We start from the raw sequence: 17,519 nt of genomic DNA, 5'->3' as shown, positions 1-17,519 counted from the left end.
TTTAGAAGTCCTTTGTACAGTAACTGAGTCTCTCCATGGATTTATTGGCCTCCACCTCAGTTCTAAAATTCTGACCTTCATAAAGCCCCGGTGACTTTTGGCTCGATTCAGTGCATTGAAGAAGGAAAAAAAAAAGTGTTTTATGTACCCTGTTATGTGGGCGTCTTTAAAATAAGTTCTTAGAAACTATCATTTCTGTTCTTCTTATTTCTGTTGGGTAAAACTGTGTCATTCATGGATTGCATCGTCTACCTGGAATTCTCACTGAATCATCAATAAGAGAAAATATGATGTACTTTTCAGAGGTGAATTGCACCTAAATTTTTAATTTTGGCGTGAGGTAGGGAGCTACTTGGTTTTATTTTTTTCCACTTGAACTACCACTTTTTCCTTGTCTCAGTGATTGATAACACCACTTCTGTCACAGATCATGCTTCCAAATGTGCATGGGACTCCTTCTGAGCTTTCTACTCATTGGTGTGCATGCCTATTCTCAGTCATGCTCCCTGGAGGACTACTGCTTGTAAAATGTTTTGTTATCTGGAAAAGAGAACTTGCTCGGCTTACCCTCACTCTCCAGATTTTACCCCAAAAGTTACATGTTTTCTTCCACTGAATTTTAAAATAAGCTTGTCAAGTTTAGGAAAAACCCTTTTTGATTGGGTTCTGTTTCATTTATCGGTTGATTTAGGGAAGATTGATATCCTCTCAATACTGCATCTTCCTCTCCATGAGCACGTCATACCTCAATATTAGTTTTGGGCTTTCTTTTTTTTTCTTAATGAGTTAAAAAAAAAAAAAAAAAAAAACTAGCATACACTATATTCAAGCCTCGGATATTTTTGGAAGGATTTCCATTGCAAGAGCTGTTCTGGGCTTTGATAGGTCTTTAAAATAAGCAAGGTAGTCTTCTGTTTTAAAAAGATCACAGTCCAGTAGGGAGGAAGGAATTTGGAAGAAAAAATGCCATTTATTTAATATAAATTAGACTGTCAATAGGCACCTGGCTGGCTTAGTTGGTAGAACACAGACTCTTGATCTTAGGGTTCTGAGTTCAAGCTCCATGCTGGGCGCAAAGCCTACTTAAAAACAAAAAACAAAAAACAAATCAGTTCCTCAGTCCTGTAAGCACATTTCAAGTGCTAGTGGGCCACATGTGGCTAGTGTCTACTGTACTGTGCAGCTTTGGAGAATCATTCATTACAGTTTTAAAAAATATTTTATTTATTTATTTGGCAGACAGAGATCACAAGTAGGCAGAGAGGCAGGCAGAGAGATGGGGGTGAAGCAGGCTCCCCGCTGAGCAGAGAGCCCGATGTGGGGCTCAATCCCAGGACCCTGAGATCACGACCCGAGCTGAAGGCAGAGGCTTAACCCTCTGAGCCACCCAGATGCCCCCATTTATTACATTTTTTTTATAATTAGTGTTGTTATCTACATGAGGGAAAATAGGGGTGTCTGGGGGGCTCCGTCAGTTAAATGTCTGACTTATGATTTTAGCTCAGGTCATGATCTCGGGGTCACGCGATTGAGCCCTTTGCCGGGGTTCCATGCTCAGTGGGGAGTTGGCCTGAGACTCTCCCCCCTTCTCCCATTCTCTTTCTCTCTCTCTCAAATAAATAAATGTTTAAAAAAAAAAAAAAAAGAGGGAATATATTTATAGCACAGTCTTTTTTTTTTTTTTTTTTAAGATTTTTATTTTTAAGTAATCCCCGTATGTACTGTAAGACCTGAACTCACAAGCCGAGATCAAGAGTCACATATTCCACCGACTGAGCCAGCTAGGCGCCCTAAAGTTGGCGTCATTTAAAATAGGTGTTTCTAAGCTGGGGTTTTATGAGAAATGTGTATTTTAATTGATAATATGTATTCTGATTGATGATATCTAAAATAGTCTGATATTTTTGGATTGAAGAAAATGCAATTTCATGGGCACCTGGGTGGTTCAATTGGTTAAGCATCTGCCTTCAGCTCAGGTCATGATCCCAGGGTCCTGGGATCGAGCCCTGCACCGGGCTCCCTGCTCAGTGGGGAGCCTGCTTCTCCCTCTCCCTCTGCCTGTAGCTCCCCCTGCTTGTGCTCTCTCTTTCTCTTTCTGTCAAAAAAATAAAACCTTTAAAAAAAGAATTAAAAAAAATGCAATTTCCTTTGCAAATGGATCAGATGGAAGTAATCAAGAATGGGAAGAGCCTCCTCTCTCAGCAGAGCGCTGTCTGGAGAATAGTTCTGCAGTTGGAAGTGTTGGGAGCTACAGTGAAATTTATGGATTTTCTGCTTCTTTTGATGGAGCAGAAACTCAAAATTGAGCTCTGTAAGCTATTTGGTCTCTTCTCAGATCTTTTGTCTGTTTGTTTTTCAGCTTATTACCTCCATGTGTCCTTTAAGCAGTTGAAAGGGTTATCGTTGTTTTTAACTCCAGATGAGCAAACCTTGCTAATGTTTTGAAAAATCTACATGTTGTATTCCTGGTAACTTCTGATGATTCCTGTATATATGTGTAAGTGCACGCTCGTGTGTGTGATAGCGGGCGTGCCTGCTGCTGGGTACAGTGCGTACGCCATGAGACTATATTAGATACTTCAAATCTGGTCTCTGGTATGGCACTTTCCTCCTTTTGTGAAAGACATTCCGTAATGGGAGGAAAAAAATCAATGGAATGTCAGAAATATTAACTGGGAGTGTATCAGTCACAGCTGATCTGGGATGAAGCAATGAGACATAATAGAACAATACCTTTCAAAACTGTCAGCTAGGATGGTGAGTACTTCTAAATACTTCTAAGAAATAGAACCTTCCCTTCCAAAAGGATGTAAGAATTGATTTCTCATTTCGTGAAACTTGAAATGCAAAAGTGAAAATCCGGAAATGATTAAAAAAAAAAAAAAAAAAAAGACAAGGAGCCTTCAGATAGGGGATAAAGTCATAATGATGTCATTTTGAATTCAAAAGCCCTGTTTGTTTTCTTTCTTCAGGCAAAGAACAGGAAACAAGAGGGCTTCGAATATAGAGATCATCTTCGTGGGGTTATCAGGAGTGCTGGATGTTTCTTCAACTGGTTGGGAGAAGCAGGAAAAGGTAGAGCAGGAATATAGGTCGAGCAGGGGATGGGGCAAGTCAGATTCGTATCAGTTCAATGTTAGATGAGGAGATGTGGAACCGGGGTTCCCAGACGCAATGAAGTTCTTTCCCATTCGTATTCTCGGCAGTGCCAGCATAGGCCTTTGGTTAAGACAGAGTTTTGGTTTAACCGATCCAATTTACAATCACCCCCATTCTGCAGGGGAGGAGACTAAAGCCTAGAAAGGTCAAATAAGTCATCCAAGGACGCACACCTCGTAAATGAATTTTAGAGTCAGATAAGCCTGGAATTCGGACTCTCCTTTTGCCATATACTAGCTGAGGACCGTCAGTCAAATCGCGTCATCTATTCAGAGGTTCTGATTGCTGCTCAGTTAAATGGGAACATGATAGCACCTACCATCATAGGTGCTGGGGCGGGCAAGGGGTTTGCCAGTAACTCAGAGCTGATACATTAAGTTCCTGGTATGGATAGAGTAGGTTAAATACATAATAGCTATTATCACTGCACACCTGGTATGGATAGAGTAGGTTAAATACATAATAGCTATTATCACTGCTCACTCCGTACAAGATGCTTTAGAGATCCTGTCGGGAGACACAAAAGTATGGATAATGATCTATAGTTGTCTCATTCTTATGAAGCACAGTGTGGGCTTCTCTTGGTCATTTGCCCTGAACATTTGAGTAGGGGAGCGGGTAGGGTGGGGCAGAAAGTGTCAACATTTGTGATTCTTCATATTAGGTATTCTGTTGGGCTCTGTCAGTCATATGAGATTGCGAAAAACCCTACTTTGTAAAATGAATTAAGATAATGGGGAAAGAGCTCTGGTAAGCATTTTTATGCAGAACATGTGATCTTCAGCAGACTACTACTAATGTTAATTGGGAAATAACTGTACTACAATTTATTTATCCATTCTGCTGTTGACGACAATTGAGTTGTGTCCAGATGGGGACTATTACCGCGATGAACATCCTTGTTTTGGAGCCTTGTGTCCTCTAGGATATATACTGAAGAGTGGAATGGCTGGGCCATAGGACACACATAGCTTCAACTTGAGGAGACAATGCCAAATTGTTTTTCCACGGGGTTGTACCCGCTTATGTTCTTGCCTCCAAAGTGTGAGAATATCTGTTTAGTCCAGATCATTGCCAGCACTGAGTGTTGCAGTGCTTTTTAATTTTTGTCAGTCTGCTTTTTAGGGGGTATAATATCATTGCATAAACATTTCCCTTTATGATTATAAATTCTAAGTATATTTGCAATATATGTACTGTATTTTTTGTATGTCTCATAATTTATATAATCAGCTCCTTAATTTGCATGAATGAATGTTTCATAAACAGTCCTTTAGATTGTTTCACACTTCCCAGAATGATGAAACACGGGGATGGACAGTCTTTGTCTATAAAATTTTTCCTGTATTACTTCTTTAGGGTAGGTTTTGTTTTTTTTTTTTAAATTATATATTTGAGAGAGAGAGCGAGCAGGGGCAGGGGCAGAGGAAGAGGGAGAGAATCCCAAGCAGACTCCCTCCTGGGCACACAGCCCCATGTAGGCCTCCACCCCACAACCCTGAGATCATGACCTGAGCCCAAATCAAGAGTCCGACGCTGAACTGACTGAGCCACCCAGGTTCCCCTCTTTAGGGTAGGTTTCTAGAGTGGAGTTATTTGGTCACAGTTTACAGGTAAAAAGAAACTGTGGGAACACTTGCCTTGGGGATGAAGGGAATTGAAGATTAGTGTAAAGGGAGGAAGTTGGCCGTTAGGTCCTGCTGCTTTGCATTCCCTGGGTGGCAGCAACAGCGGCTTCCAGCTGCCAAAGCCGGAGGGAAGACGTCAAAGTCAGGGCCCAGAACTTTCTCCCTGGTTCTGTTACCAAAATTTGTGATAACAGGGTGGGGATTAGAAAGCAGCCTTTTCCAGGATAACAATATTAATCCTTGACGTCTTAATGGTAAGGAGAAAAAGATTACACATGAAGATGGATTTTAGGTTCCATTTTGTTCTCCTCAGACACTTTTCAAGCTCCTGCTTGGAAGTGCTTTTGCCGATGAGCTTCTCTAAGCCTCAGCACTCCCACGAGGGGTCTTCTAGTCGCCTTCAGCTTCTGAAGGAGAGAACTGAGGCTTTGTAGCTGGGAGCTGTCGGTCCGAGATGAGAATCCAGGCGTGTCCCCTCTACCCTAGCGCCCTGCTGTAACAGGGCAGGATCGTTGACGCTTAGTGTGTATGTGAGTGATACAAGTAGCAGATATTGGCAGTATCGAAGGGAGGGAGAAGCGAGTGTGGACTGAAGTGGCCACCAAGGTGTCAGCAAAGCAGCTTCCTTTTTTGATAGAACTGTGACAACGGCTGTTTCTAGATGTCACATGGGATTTCTCTGGCCGATTCACCTCCCACCATCCTTATCTTGCAAAGGGAACTGATGAGACACAAAGTGAATTCTCTGGACAGTGTGTTCCTGACTTGTAGCTACTTCATCCTTCAGACTCAGTGTGTGCTTAATGAGAAAATTCCCCTGGGCCACGCGTGCATAGCTTGGAGTGGAGATCTCCGGAGAACCACTTCCCCTGAGGTCCGGTGAAGGGGGAACCGTCAGCATCATGACTCCAGCAAATGACTTAGCTGAATGGAACACTGTGTGCCTCGTGCAAAGGAAGGCATTTTGTTATTGTTGTGGACCTCTGGAAAACTGCAGTGGCAGACAGCCGAGAGTCCTATGCAGTCAGACGGTGAAACCCTTCCCTAGTGAATGGTAGGGTCCAGAGGTTAGAAATGACAGAGACTTCGTGTTATAATCTGTGTGTACATGATCAAAAATGAAGACTCAGACCAATATGGGAACCCGCAACAGAACGAAGCACCCAAATTTGTGGAATTCCCTACTCAGCTTACAATGTACATTTTCAGTAAACAACTCGGTATGAAATGAACCTGAACCAAATCTGTGAGCTATAATATATTCTCCAGCCAAGTCAGGACTGAATTGCCATTTATTCAACAAAAACCTAATAGAATTACTGCTTCGGGAGCTCCTGGGTGGCTCAGTGAATTAAAGCCTCTGCCTTTGACTCAGGTCGTGATCTCAGGGTCCTGGGATCAAGCCCCACATCAGGCTTTCTACTCAGCAGGGAACCTGCTTCCCCCTCTCTCTCTGCCTGCCTCTCTACCTACTTGTGATCCCTGTCTGTCAAATAAATGGACAAAATCTTAAAAAAAAAAAAAATCAATGCTTTGTGCCAGTGTAGTGGTGATCAAGGATAAAAGACACTGCCCTTGGAGCTCAAGTTCTTCATAGTGGACTTGAGCTTCAGACCCAGTATACGCTGTGGCCAGGTTCCAACGTTGGTGGTCACATCAATCTCTGGCAGTCTCTGCTTTGCCCCTCAGTTTCTATAGCTGCTCCCCTCCTATGATGTAACAGGGGACCCAAACCAAGAAGAACACTGTTCCATAGGGGATTGCTCTGGAGGAAAAGTCCCTCTACCAGCTCCTCCTGCTTGTTCCTCCCTCAAAATAGATTTTTATTTTTAAAATTTTATTTAATTTTATTTTTTAGATGTTTATTTCTTTTAGAGAGAGAGCATGTGCAGGCAATTGAGGGGAGGAGGAGAGGGAGAGGGAGAGAATCTCAAGCAGACGCCCCCTCCTATGGACAGAGCCTCACACAGGGCTGGATGCCAGGACCCGAAGATTGTGACCTGAGCCAAAGGCTTAACTGACTGAGCCACCCAGGTGCCCCAAGGACAAAATCTTTTTAAAATAAAAGAAAAAGAGTGGTCATTTCCAGTTGGAAATGTATCAGGCCTAGAAGCTTCTGATCCTCAACATAAATATGTACATATATACATTTGTCTATATATATATATATATATATATATGAGAGATCAGCATGCATTCACCTAAAGCTAGTTGTATAAATTTTTAAATACTGATTTATTCTTTTCTTTTCTCTCTGTCCTTAAATCCTCAGGGGGAAAAAAAAAATAAAAAAGCTTACTGTACTTTCTGTCTTATGAACATTTCTCCCGGAGGGAACACTTTCTTCTACTATTAAATCAAAATAGAATAGGAAAGGAAATACGTTTTCTTTTACTTTGTACACGGCTTACATTTTTATCCTTTTTAAAGTCAGACTTGTTTTATGTCTGTTTCCTTCTTCCTGTTATAATGACATGGTAAAGCGTGGAACACATAAGGACACGAGATTTATAGACAGCCACTGTCTGCCTTTACCCTCCTACTGAACCAGGGATATGGCTACTTTTACATCCAAAGCAACTTTTTTTTTTTTCTTTTGACTGTCTGTCTCCCTGTTTAGATGGTTTCAGGAATTGCACCATGTTTTACTCATTTTTGTATCTCCAGCACCAAGCACAGAAGAGCCGGTCACATCATCAGCACTCAGTAAGTCACTGGAGAATTCACAAACTTCAGTAACTAGTCAGTACCTGTAAATGGGTAACAGTCATTATTCAGTAAATTTCATTCTTGTATTTTATTCATTCCAACCCCTTGAGGGCAGAAGCTTCCTTTTGCGTATGTGATACTCATTTTTTAAACCCCAGTGTTTGGAAAATAGGTAGACATTTAATGAACATTAAGTTCATCCGTCATCCAGCATGTACATACCGCACACACGATACTAATGTTAGGGACCATCAGGAAACATGTTTATCTAAGACACAGAGTCCTTTCCTTCTGATAACCTGTAATCTAGCAGTTGGGGAGGGGGAGTGCACAAATTATTACATGAAATATTGACGTGAAATGATATTATAACTTCTGTGTTAAAATGAGAAATACAGACTAAGATTAATAGTCCACGAGGTCACCTGGCATGGACTGACCCAGGAAGGCTGTCCAGCTAGTGACCTGATGAAACTCTGCCCTCACTGGGGTTCCTCCTCACTCTCCTCCATTCATGCTGTCCACGCTCGTTGCCTTCTCTTGAATGCCACCCTTCTGTCTGTCTTCTTTCTACTCACAGCCAGCATCATACGCTGTGTTAGTCAGGATTCTTGAAACTGGCTTAAGCAAGAAGAGCAATGCGTGTCTTCATATAACTGGAAAGGGGGTCTGGTCACGACTGGTGTGGTGATCTGTCGCCATGGGGGTAGCCAACAACTTCTCCCACGTCTGTCTGTACACACTTTTCCTTCTATCTAGAGGTGGATCCTGTTGCCCCTCCGGAGCTGGCTGGACTTTGTGTTGTTATTGTTGTTTGTTTGTTTGTTTGTTTGTTTTTTGAGAGCTTGCCAGCATGAGGAGGGAGGGGCCTAGAGGGAGAGAGGGAGAATCTTTTTTTATTTTAAAGATTTTATTTATTTGACAGAGAGAGATCACAAGTAGGCAGAGAGGCAAGCAGAGAGAGAGAGAGAGAAGAGGAAGCAGGCTCCCTGCCCAGCAGAGAGCCCGACTCGGGACTCAATCCAGGACCCTGAGATCATGACCTGAGCAGAAGGCAGACGCTTAACCCACTGAGCCACCCACGCAGCCCAAGAGAGGGAGAATCTTAAGCAGACTCCATGCCCAGCTTGGAGACGGATGTGGGGCTCGATCTCATGACCCTGCGATCATGACCTGAACTGAGACCAATCCACAGACACTGAACCGAGTGAGCCACCCAGGCACCCCTGGAGGCTGGACTTTTGACTCATTTTAACCAATATGGTGTGACAGAAGGGACACCTGCCAGTGCCAGGCTGGGCCTTAGAGGAGGCTTGGCTGTGTTTGTTCTTGCTTTCTTGGAAGGCAGTCACCACGTGAAGAAGCCCCAGCCACTCTGATGGAGAGAGGGGAACCCTGGAAAACACGTGACTACAAAATATAAAATATAAAAAATATAGCCATAGAGACCTGGCCCAGTGCCAGGCATTCCAGCTACCCCCTGGAATGAATGAAGCCATCCTGTGCTCTAGCCCCTGGCAGCCTCACCGGGAGCCTACAAAATCCACTCCCCTGGGAGGCTGATCAGATGGCAGAATCCCCGGCAAATGAATGGGAGCTGTTGTCAGCTGATACTCTTACGGGTGATTTGTCCTGCAGGACCAGATAATGGGAAGAGCTGGATCTAGTCCTCTGTAACTCAGTACTGAATCTTTCTCCTTTCATGGCTCTGCTTTCTTCTTGGGGGCTGTCTGTGTGGGGTGGTGAGGAGGCCCACCACCGCAGCTGGCTTACGTGGCACCAGCTCAGGAGGGCCTGGCAAGGGCACAGCTTTTCCCCCAATGGTGGTGAGAAGCCTCAGGGGTGACTCTGATGGACTCCCACTGGGTCAGGTGCCTGCCTGGACACAAGCCTTGGCGACACCCTCACATTGGCCCAGGCCATGGAGTGCCTCTCCCTGGAGGCAGAAGGGGCCTTGGGTCTGCCTTACCTGAACCACTTCCAGAGGGTGGCTGTCAGAGCCCAAAAGAAAAATCCAGCCACTATTGTTGAGAATAAAGGACTGCATGCTGGGCAGGCAAACCAACAAATACTGCGGAAGTCAAGTGTAATCCTTCCTCTTTATTATAAAGCCTCTCTTGTTGTTCCAAACTTCAAACTGTTGCAGCTCAGATGCCCCAGTCTGCTCCTTTGGCGCTTACTAGCCTTTGCTGCTTACCGGGCTGCTTATGCTCTGGAAGTAAATTCTTGTTTTACAACCTAGATTTTGTACCTTTGCATTCCTTATTGATATGCCTGCTTTTGTGACTTATAAAGTGTGAATTTTTTTTTCTTTTTGTTTCTTTTCTTTTTGGCACAGAGAGATTTGGGGGAGGTATCAGAGGCATAGATAATTCCTTTTTTTTTTTTTTAATTTTATTTACTTATTTATTTGAACAGTAAAGTCAGAGAGCATAAGCAGGGGGAAACAGCAGAGGCAGAGGGAGAAGCTGGCTCCCCAACCAAGCAGGGCCCCCCCCCCCCATGTGGGGCCTGATCCCAGGACCCTGGGATCATAACCTGAGCCAGAGGCAGACGCTTGACTGACTGAGCCACCCAGGCGCCCCAAAGAACAGAGAATTCCTACCTTGACAGGAAACATGTGTGTGTTCTCTCTCTCTCAGGGACTGACGCTACTCCTACCCATTGCCTCCAAAGGTGGAGACAGGGTCTGCCTGCCTCTTCTCCTTCCTAGTAGAAGAGCCAGATGGTGATCAGCTCTGCTTGTTTTCTTTTTTTGCGGGGTGGAGGTTTGCTTTTGTGCTATTTAATTTGTGTTTTTAAAAACATTATTTTCTATGAATGTCCCATAGAGCAGCTTTTGGTTTACTAGTTTATGAAATAAATGACCTAAAAAGGACATCGTCTACCAATTGACATTCAGGTAAACCTAATGAAGTTTTAATTCATCATTCTCATTGAGGGTCAGCGTTTCCAGGACAGAGTACCAAGAACACCAACACGGGAATAGAAATGGAAAGTATATTGACCCATTGACCCACTGACACACCTTCTAAAGCCCAGCCTTGGTTTGTGAAGGACTTTGCTTAGGTGTGGCCTCTCTAAAGTCATGTGCACACATATACATACAAACACACCTGAGTAGTACACTTGTTATAGCCTTAAATAGCTGTAAAAAAAAAATGGGTATCAGATAAATGGGGGGGGGGACCCAAAGATGGATTTTGTTGGATTTTCAGAATGGATCTTTGTAAGATTAAGTTGGCTTAATGACTTAATAGCAACAGACTCTCTCGCTCTTACTAAGCTTTAACACTTATAATAAGTCTTTTATTATATTTGTTTATATGAGCAGATACCCCAACTGGTGATGTAAATATCAGGATTAAGGATGCCATTAGCACATCTGTCCCTTGAGTCTTTGTTGCCTGTAAAGTTTTAAATTATTTGGAAACCATCTGTGTGTGTGAATGAATACGCATCCGGTGTACCAACAGTACTTTGTTCAACAGAGCCTGTTCAGGGGCGCCTGGGTGGCTCAGTGGGTTAAGCCGCTGCCTTCGGCTCAGGTCATGATCTCAGGGTCCTGGGAATGAGTCCCGCGTCAGGCTCTCTGCTTGGCGGGGAGCCTGCTTCCCTTCCTCTCTCTCTCTGCCTGCCTCTCTGTCTACTTGTGATCTCTGTCTGTCAAATAAATAAATAAAAATCTTAAACACACACACACACACACACACACACACACACACACACACACAGAGCCTGTTCAGCATCTCTCACCTCTCTCCCCTTGAATCCTTCATCTCCCAACCAGAGATACTGCCCTGAAATTTCTGTTTTTCAAGCTCTTGAGCTTCTTAATAGTTTCAGCCATTAACCTTTTTCTCATAAAAATGGCATTTATTCTTCATTTATTTTTAACTTGACACAAATGGAATCTTCATGTACTTTCACGCAGCTTGGTTTCTTTTTGTTTGTTTGTTTCTTAATCATTGTGAAATTCATCCTTACTGATTCTTTCAACTTGAGTTCTGTTTGTCGCTTATCTTTATTTTATTATTTCTTTTCATTAATCAAAGTTTAAAAATTTTAATGTAGTCACCTCTTTATGGCTTATGTGCTTTTTGACTTACTTCTGAGGACTTAAGAGCAGAGTGATATTATCCCATTTTCTTCTGGTAGTTTTAAAAGCTGTGTTTTTTCTACTTCAGGTCTTTAATGTATCTGGTGTTGATTTTTGTGTATGCTGTGAGGTAGGGATTATTTTTTTTTCCCAAAGTGAAAAGGCAGAGCATGTCACTCTACTACTTGGTTTAAAGTTATCTAAATCTTCTTGTGTACCTCAGAATTAAAGTCAAAATTCTTAAAATGGCCTAAATAATTTTCCTGTATTATCAGGCCTCCAAAATGTCTCTGACTTCATCTACTCTCTTTCCAGGGAATACCAGCCTCCCTGCCTTTTTTGGGGGCAACACTCCCAAAATGTTCCTGCTTTAGGGCCTTTGTACTTGCTGTTTCTTCTGTCTGAAATTTTCATTTATCTACATAACTGGCTCCCTTAATTCTCAGGTCGCTGCTCATATGTCACCTTATCCTCGAGGCCTTCTCTGGCCACCCTAGCTAAATTCACACGCACACACGTGCGCACACACACGCACACACTCCATCTCTCTCTTTTCTGCTTTAGAAGGACTTGCCTGAAAAACTCTCTGCACCTAGTGTAGTTGTGTCTTCTCCTGGGGGTTGGGAAGGTGGGGGCATGTCCAGGGGTGTTTTAAACTATTGATTTCATTTCTTAAATGGTGTTAGAACTATATGGGGTTTTCTATTTCTTCTAAAATTTTAATAAGTTACCTTTATTTAAAAATACTTTTTAATTTTACTTTTTGAATAGTTAATATATGCACACAACTAAAGCATTCAAGTTTAAAAAGCATATAGAGTGAAAAATAAATCTCCCATTCCTTTCTTCTAGCTACCTAGGCAGGCATGTGGATTCCATTTCTTTCTTTCTTTCTTTCTTTCTTTTTTAAGATTTTATTTATTTGAGAGAGAGAGAGATTGAGATTGAGAGGTCAACAGGAGAAGCAGACTCCTGCCAAAGCAAGCAGCCCGATGTGGGACTCGATCCTGGGACTCCAGGATCATGACCTGAGCCAAAGGCAGTCGCTTAACCAACTGAGCCACCCAGGAATTTTTAAAAAGATTTTATTTTTAACGACTCTCTATACCTGACATGGGGCTCAAACTTAACCCCAAGATTAAGAGTTACATGCTCTACTGATTAAGTGAGCCAGGCACCCCCAACCCAGGTTTAAATACAATAACACATGAACAAGGTCAGTTTGGTCCAAGTACCCGCAGCAACTGTTCTGTTCTCCTTTGATATTCAAGTCTGTGGGGATCTGCTCCAGTCATAGAGCCTTCCCCAGTCTCAGTGGAGGCCATGTTTTTTAGATGAACATAGACACCTATCTTTACAGTCCAGTAGCTTTTCCTTGGCTCTTTGGGGATACCCACTCCTTTATGGTACTTTTAGTTGTGTCTGGGAATCCCTAGGGAATTTCTGCATGGTCAGCGGCTTTCTCTGACCTTATGGGAATGGCTCTTACTGCTTGCTCACTTATGACTGTGACTCCCCTCCCTGAGAGTCAGGCTTGAGCTCCGGAGGGCTGCTCATGGGAATCATTTGTTCATCCACTGACAGGTATAAATGGAAGCACCTAGTATGTGGCCCCTCCTGCCAGTAGTCCCTTGTCTGTTTCCCTCATTTCTTGTTTATCCTCTTGGAAAAATATGCTATGCATATGTCAAACAGATACATATATTCTGTTTTTACATCAATGGTGGGATACTGTATGTGTTACTCTGCACATGACTTTTTTCTCTTAACCATGTGTGGTAGAGCTATCTCCGTAGCAGTAAAGAGCTGCTTCATTCTCTTACAGTTACTTAATCATCTACTGAATGGATGGATCATATTTTACTTATTCAGTCTCTGGAAGGACATTTAGGTGGTTCTCTAACCGGTGTCCTTTACACATCTTTAATCAGTGTTTCACATGGCTATCAGATAAATGTCCTCCAGCTTCCATCCTCAGATTGTCATTTCCCCCATTTAGAAACCTCCAGGAGCTGCCCAGCACCCACAGAATAAGGCTGAACTCCCTCTTCCGGAAAGCAGAGCCAGGCAGCACGTGGTCTCCACCTACTTTTCCTCTCGTGTCCTCCTCCTGTTCCTGAAGACACCCTTTAAACTGGTGTCGAGAAGTTTTCAGAAACCGGAAAAGGACCTTTGGTTTTATGCTCAGTATTTTTCTTCTGCCTGCGAGGTCCCCCCCCCCCCTTTGAAGAGGAGAATCATATGCTCCCTTCCTTCTAGGCTTGTTACCTGGCCCTCTAACTCGAGTTCTTTTTGAAGCAGCTGCAACTACAATATATTTTTTTTCAACTACAGTATTTTAACTCAGTATCCCATTAGTACACCCTTCATAACCAGATGAGGTGTTCCGAATATTGGCTCAGGTACCATATTTAATCGTTCACCAGTCCTTTGTTTTGTAGAATACAATAAAATTTTTTTGAGGTGGGAGTGGGGAAGGTAGGAGGAGCAGAGGGAAAGGGAAAGAATCCTAAACAGGCTCCACATCTAGTCTGTAGTCCCAGTGGGGGGCTTGATCTCACAACCCTGAGATCATGACCTCAGTCCGACATGCTCAACCCACTGAGCCCCTAGATCCCAGATGACTTGTGGGCAAGGACTGTTCATTGGAAATAGAGAATTCTAAAATAGAACAATATATATTGACTTCCAAGTAGGAATCACATAAAAGTGAGTCAGATATACAAAATTAAAATACATAACTCCATAGACCTTTGTTTAGATGGAAATGGGCTCTGTGCTCAGAGGGATCGTAAGAAAAACACAGGCTTTAAAACAAAAACCAAAAAAACTCTGGTCCCCGCCCCAGGGTGTGGCCCATAGTGGATGCCCAAGAAGTGCATGTTGAATAAACAAAATAGCCTAAAAGAAAGCATTTAAGGCAAGCCTCAACACCTTGCCAAAAATCCATCTTATATCATAAACATACAAATAAGCTCACAAATAGAGTAGATGTCCGTCAAATTTTGAGGAAAACGAAGCCAGCGTGGGAGAGTGCGGATTCAAGTTTCACCAAGGGAGGGAGGGAGAGAAGTTGCACCTGGGGCAGGGTCTCGGGCCCCGGCGCGGGGGCGGGCACGGCGAGGCGGGGAGAGGGGAAGGGGGAGGAGACTCTGGCGTCCCTGCTCCGCCTCCCCCACCCCGGTCCCCACCCCCACCCCCAGCAACGGCGGCGGCGGCGCAGGGCAGCAGCGCGGGTGTCGGCAACAGCTGCAGCAGCCCGCGCCGCCCCCTCGGCCGCGGCTCCCAGGGCGAGCCTGAGCACGCCTGAGCACGGTCGGCGGCTCGCGGCGCGGCGGCCGGAGGAGACGGGAAAGTTGCCGGTGCGAGCGCCGACATGCCGGGCAGCGACACGGCGCTCACCGTGGACCGGACCTACTCCGACCCGGGCCGGCACCACCGCTGCAAGAGCCGGGTGAGAGGCGCGGGCGGGGCGGCGCTGGGGCGCCGGGCCGAGGGGCGAGGCCGGGGGGGCTTTGGCTCCGGTGTTCGCCAACTCTCGCTCCCCGCCTCTCGCCGCCTGCCTCCCTCCCTCCCCGGCTGCCCCCGGTCCGCGCCGCGGGGGCTGGGAATGGGGGGCGCCGGAGCCCAGGTCGGGGGTGGGGGCCGAGCGGAGCCCGGCCCGCCGGACCCCGCCCTCCGCCGCCGCCGGCTCCCCGCGCGCCCGCCGGCTCCCCGCGCGCCCGCCGGACCCGCGCGCCCGGTGTCCCCGACGGCCCGCGCTTCGCCACCCTCCGCCAGGGAGCGCCCGCCGCGCGGGGCCGGGACGCGATGGGAAGCCCGCCGGCCGCGGCCCGGGTGGGACGGCACGCTCGCCCTCCCGACCTCCCGTGCTGCCCGCGCCTCCCCAGCCCTCGGGCTTTCGGGCGCGGGGCGGCGGCGCACCGGCTTCCCGGTGTCGCGCGGAGGCTGCCCCGGCTCTGCCCGAGCGAAAAGTCAGCCTTCGCGCTTGTAGCCCGGGAGTTCCCAGCCGTGCCGAGCGGGCGCCCTCTCCATTGTTTGCAGTGTAATTTGCTGTTGCTGATTTTGGCTGTGGGCGAAAATAGCTCCTCAGAGCAAGCTGCAGAGACGAGCCCTGTAGTGCTTCAAAATGAAGACAGGAGGCCGCAGCCTGGGCACCAGTCCCTCCCGGGAGCGGAGGCCCCCGCCGGCTTGGGGGTCCCTTTGCCTTCTGCACTCTTCAGTCCCTTTGCCGACTGAAGCGCCTTTGCCAAACAGCACGTCCTCCGCCTGACACTTGTCTGGCAAAGCTACCTGAAGGTGCTCTTTGCTAACCACTCACTTGTTGGAGATCTCAACATGTGCGTGTCACCCTCCCGGTGTAAAGTTCACAGTTAGGGTTTTGCGAGAATTCTGGTCGGCCATCTCCCAAGATCCAGAGGCCACTGAATGAGAAAAGTGGCACGAGGGACAAATGCAGCTCAGCGCCTAGTGCGGCATTTGGGAGTTTAATCATAATTTGGAGAACTAATCAGTTATCCCAGAGGTGAAGTAACTAGGCCCTGTTTCCCTTTTTCCTTTAGTATCTGTTAACTGAGTTAACGGAGTGGTTTAAATTTTTACAGATTAAACTTATTTGGTGGAGGTTACCGCATCCCCTCCACTCACCCCTACTCCCGGAAAGAATTCTTTTTCACACTTTTTTTTAATGACATATCGTTGACCCACAATGTTATATTTAGTGTCAAGTGTGCAGAATAGTGATTCCACAAATATGTACATTATAGAATGCTCACCATAAGTTTTACATTTTCTTTAGAAGTTTCATAACAGTTTGTTATGAAAATAACCATAAACTCTTGGAAGAAAGCACTGGTGAAAGATCTTTGGTTACCTACAGTTAGAAATTTAGGGAAGGATGACTGCTCGTTAACACAGAGTTAAGGAGGAAGCAAGGTGAAGCTTGTTTTCTAACGCATTTGTAATTGGTGGAGTCTATTAATGTTGCCGTTGACAGAAGAAATTTCAGACTTGAAAAAAGTGTGGAAGCTTGGTTTCTCTTGTCACAACTGTGATAATCTTTGTGTAAACAGGATTAGTAATCTTTGAGGGACGGGTGGCTCACTGTGAGCTCATTTAAGTGATTTGGCGAGTCTCACAGAACTTTGCAGAAGTCAGTCTGTGAAATGGTAGTGATAGAGTTCATACTTCAGCTACCTGGGTGGCAAGTGGCAAAGCAAACACATAATTTATCTGTAGCTTTAGTTTGTCTCTGCTGGTTCCCCCGATATTCCATTTCTGCACCTCCCTTTTCTGTTAATGTACCATAATCTTATGTGAAGGGAGTTGTTTATTTTCTTTAAAATTCTACTGACGATTTTACACATACTACCTTGTTTTCTTGAGGCATTGAAATACCTGATTTGGGGGAGGGGGGGAGATGGAGAGAGAGAGCACCTTAAGCAGGTTTCACATCCATCGTGGAGCCTGACCTGGGGCCGGGTCTCACCACCTGGGATCATGACCTGAGCTGAAATCAAGTGTCAGACGCTAACCACTGAGCTGCCCATGTGCCCCAAGACACCTGATTTTTATAAATAGACTGTGTTTTAAACCCAGGTTAGCCACTGTATGTAGTGATTATTCTAAGTTGGTTTATTGGGCAAATGCAATCTCATTAGATAATGAGGACTAGATAATCTCAGATCCGAGGTGTAGTAGAACTTCAGTGGACAATGACAACATGTTTTCTAGCAGCAATGCTGAGATCCCTCTTTACACTTCTTGACTGTCTGCTTTTAGGGTTTTACTGTTCAGACGGCAGGGAATGAAACGAGGAAATTTTGTAAACTCGTGACTTTCCTCGAGGGAGGCCGATGTAATTTTGAGTCTGTCCTTGAGGCTTCCCTTCCGTGCTGTAATGAAGGGAGACTACCAACAATTTT

At 45.2% G+C, this 17,519-nt stretch overlaps 1 protein-coding gene across 2 annotated transcripts in view; it reads left to right on the top strand.

Moving 5' to 3' along the window:
• Positions 1 to 17,519, top strand: part of TMCC3 (transmembrane and coiled-coil domain family 3) — a 123,247-nt gene that overhangs the window by 32,690 nt on the left and 73,038 nt on the right. The window contains exon 1 of one of the 2 annotated variants that reach the window (XM_059186535.1): positions 14,794 to 15,049. The exons of the other annotated variant lie outside the window; for it this stretch is intronic. Within the exon in view, the coding sequence (XP_059042518.1) occupies positions 14,972 to 15,049 (78 nt within the window). The 5' untranslated portion in view covers positions 14,794 to 14,971. Of the gene's footprint in view, positions 1 to 14,793; positions 15,050 to 17,519 lie in introns of those variants that run through there. 2 annotated transcript variants of the gene reach the window in all.

The sequence above is a fragment of the Mustela lutreola genome, chromosome 8, assembly GCF_030435805.1.
Source record: "Mustela lutreola isolate mMusLut2 chromosome 8, mMusLut2.pri, whole genome shotgun sequence".
NCBI lineage: Eukaryota > Metazoa > Chordata > Mammalia > Carnivora > Mustelidae > Mustela > Mustela lutreola.
This window is presented reverse-complemented; position numbering and strand designations above follow the sequence as displayed.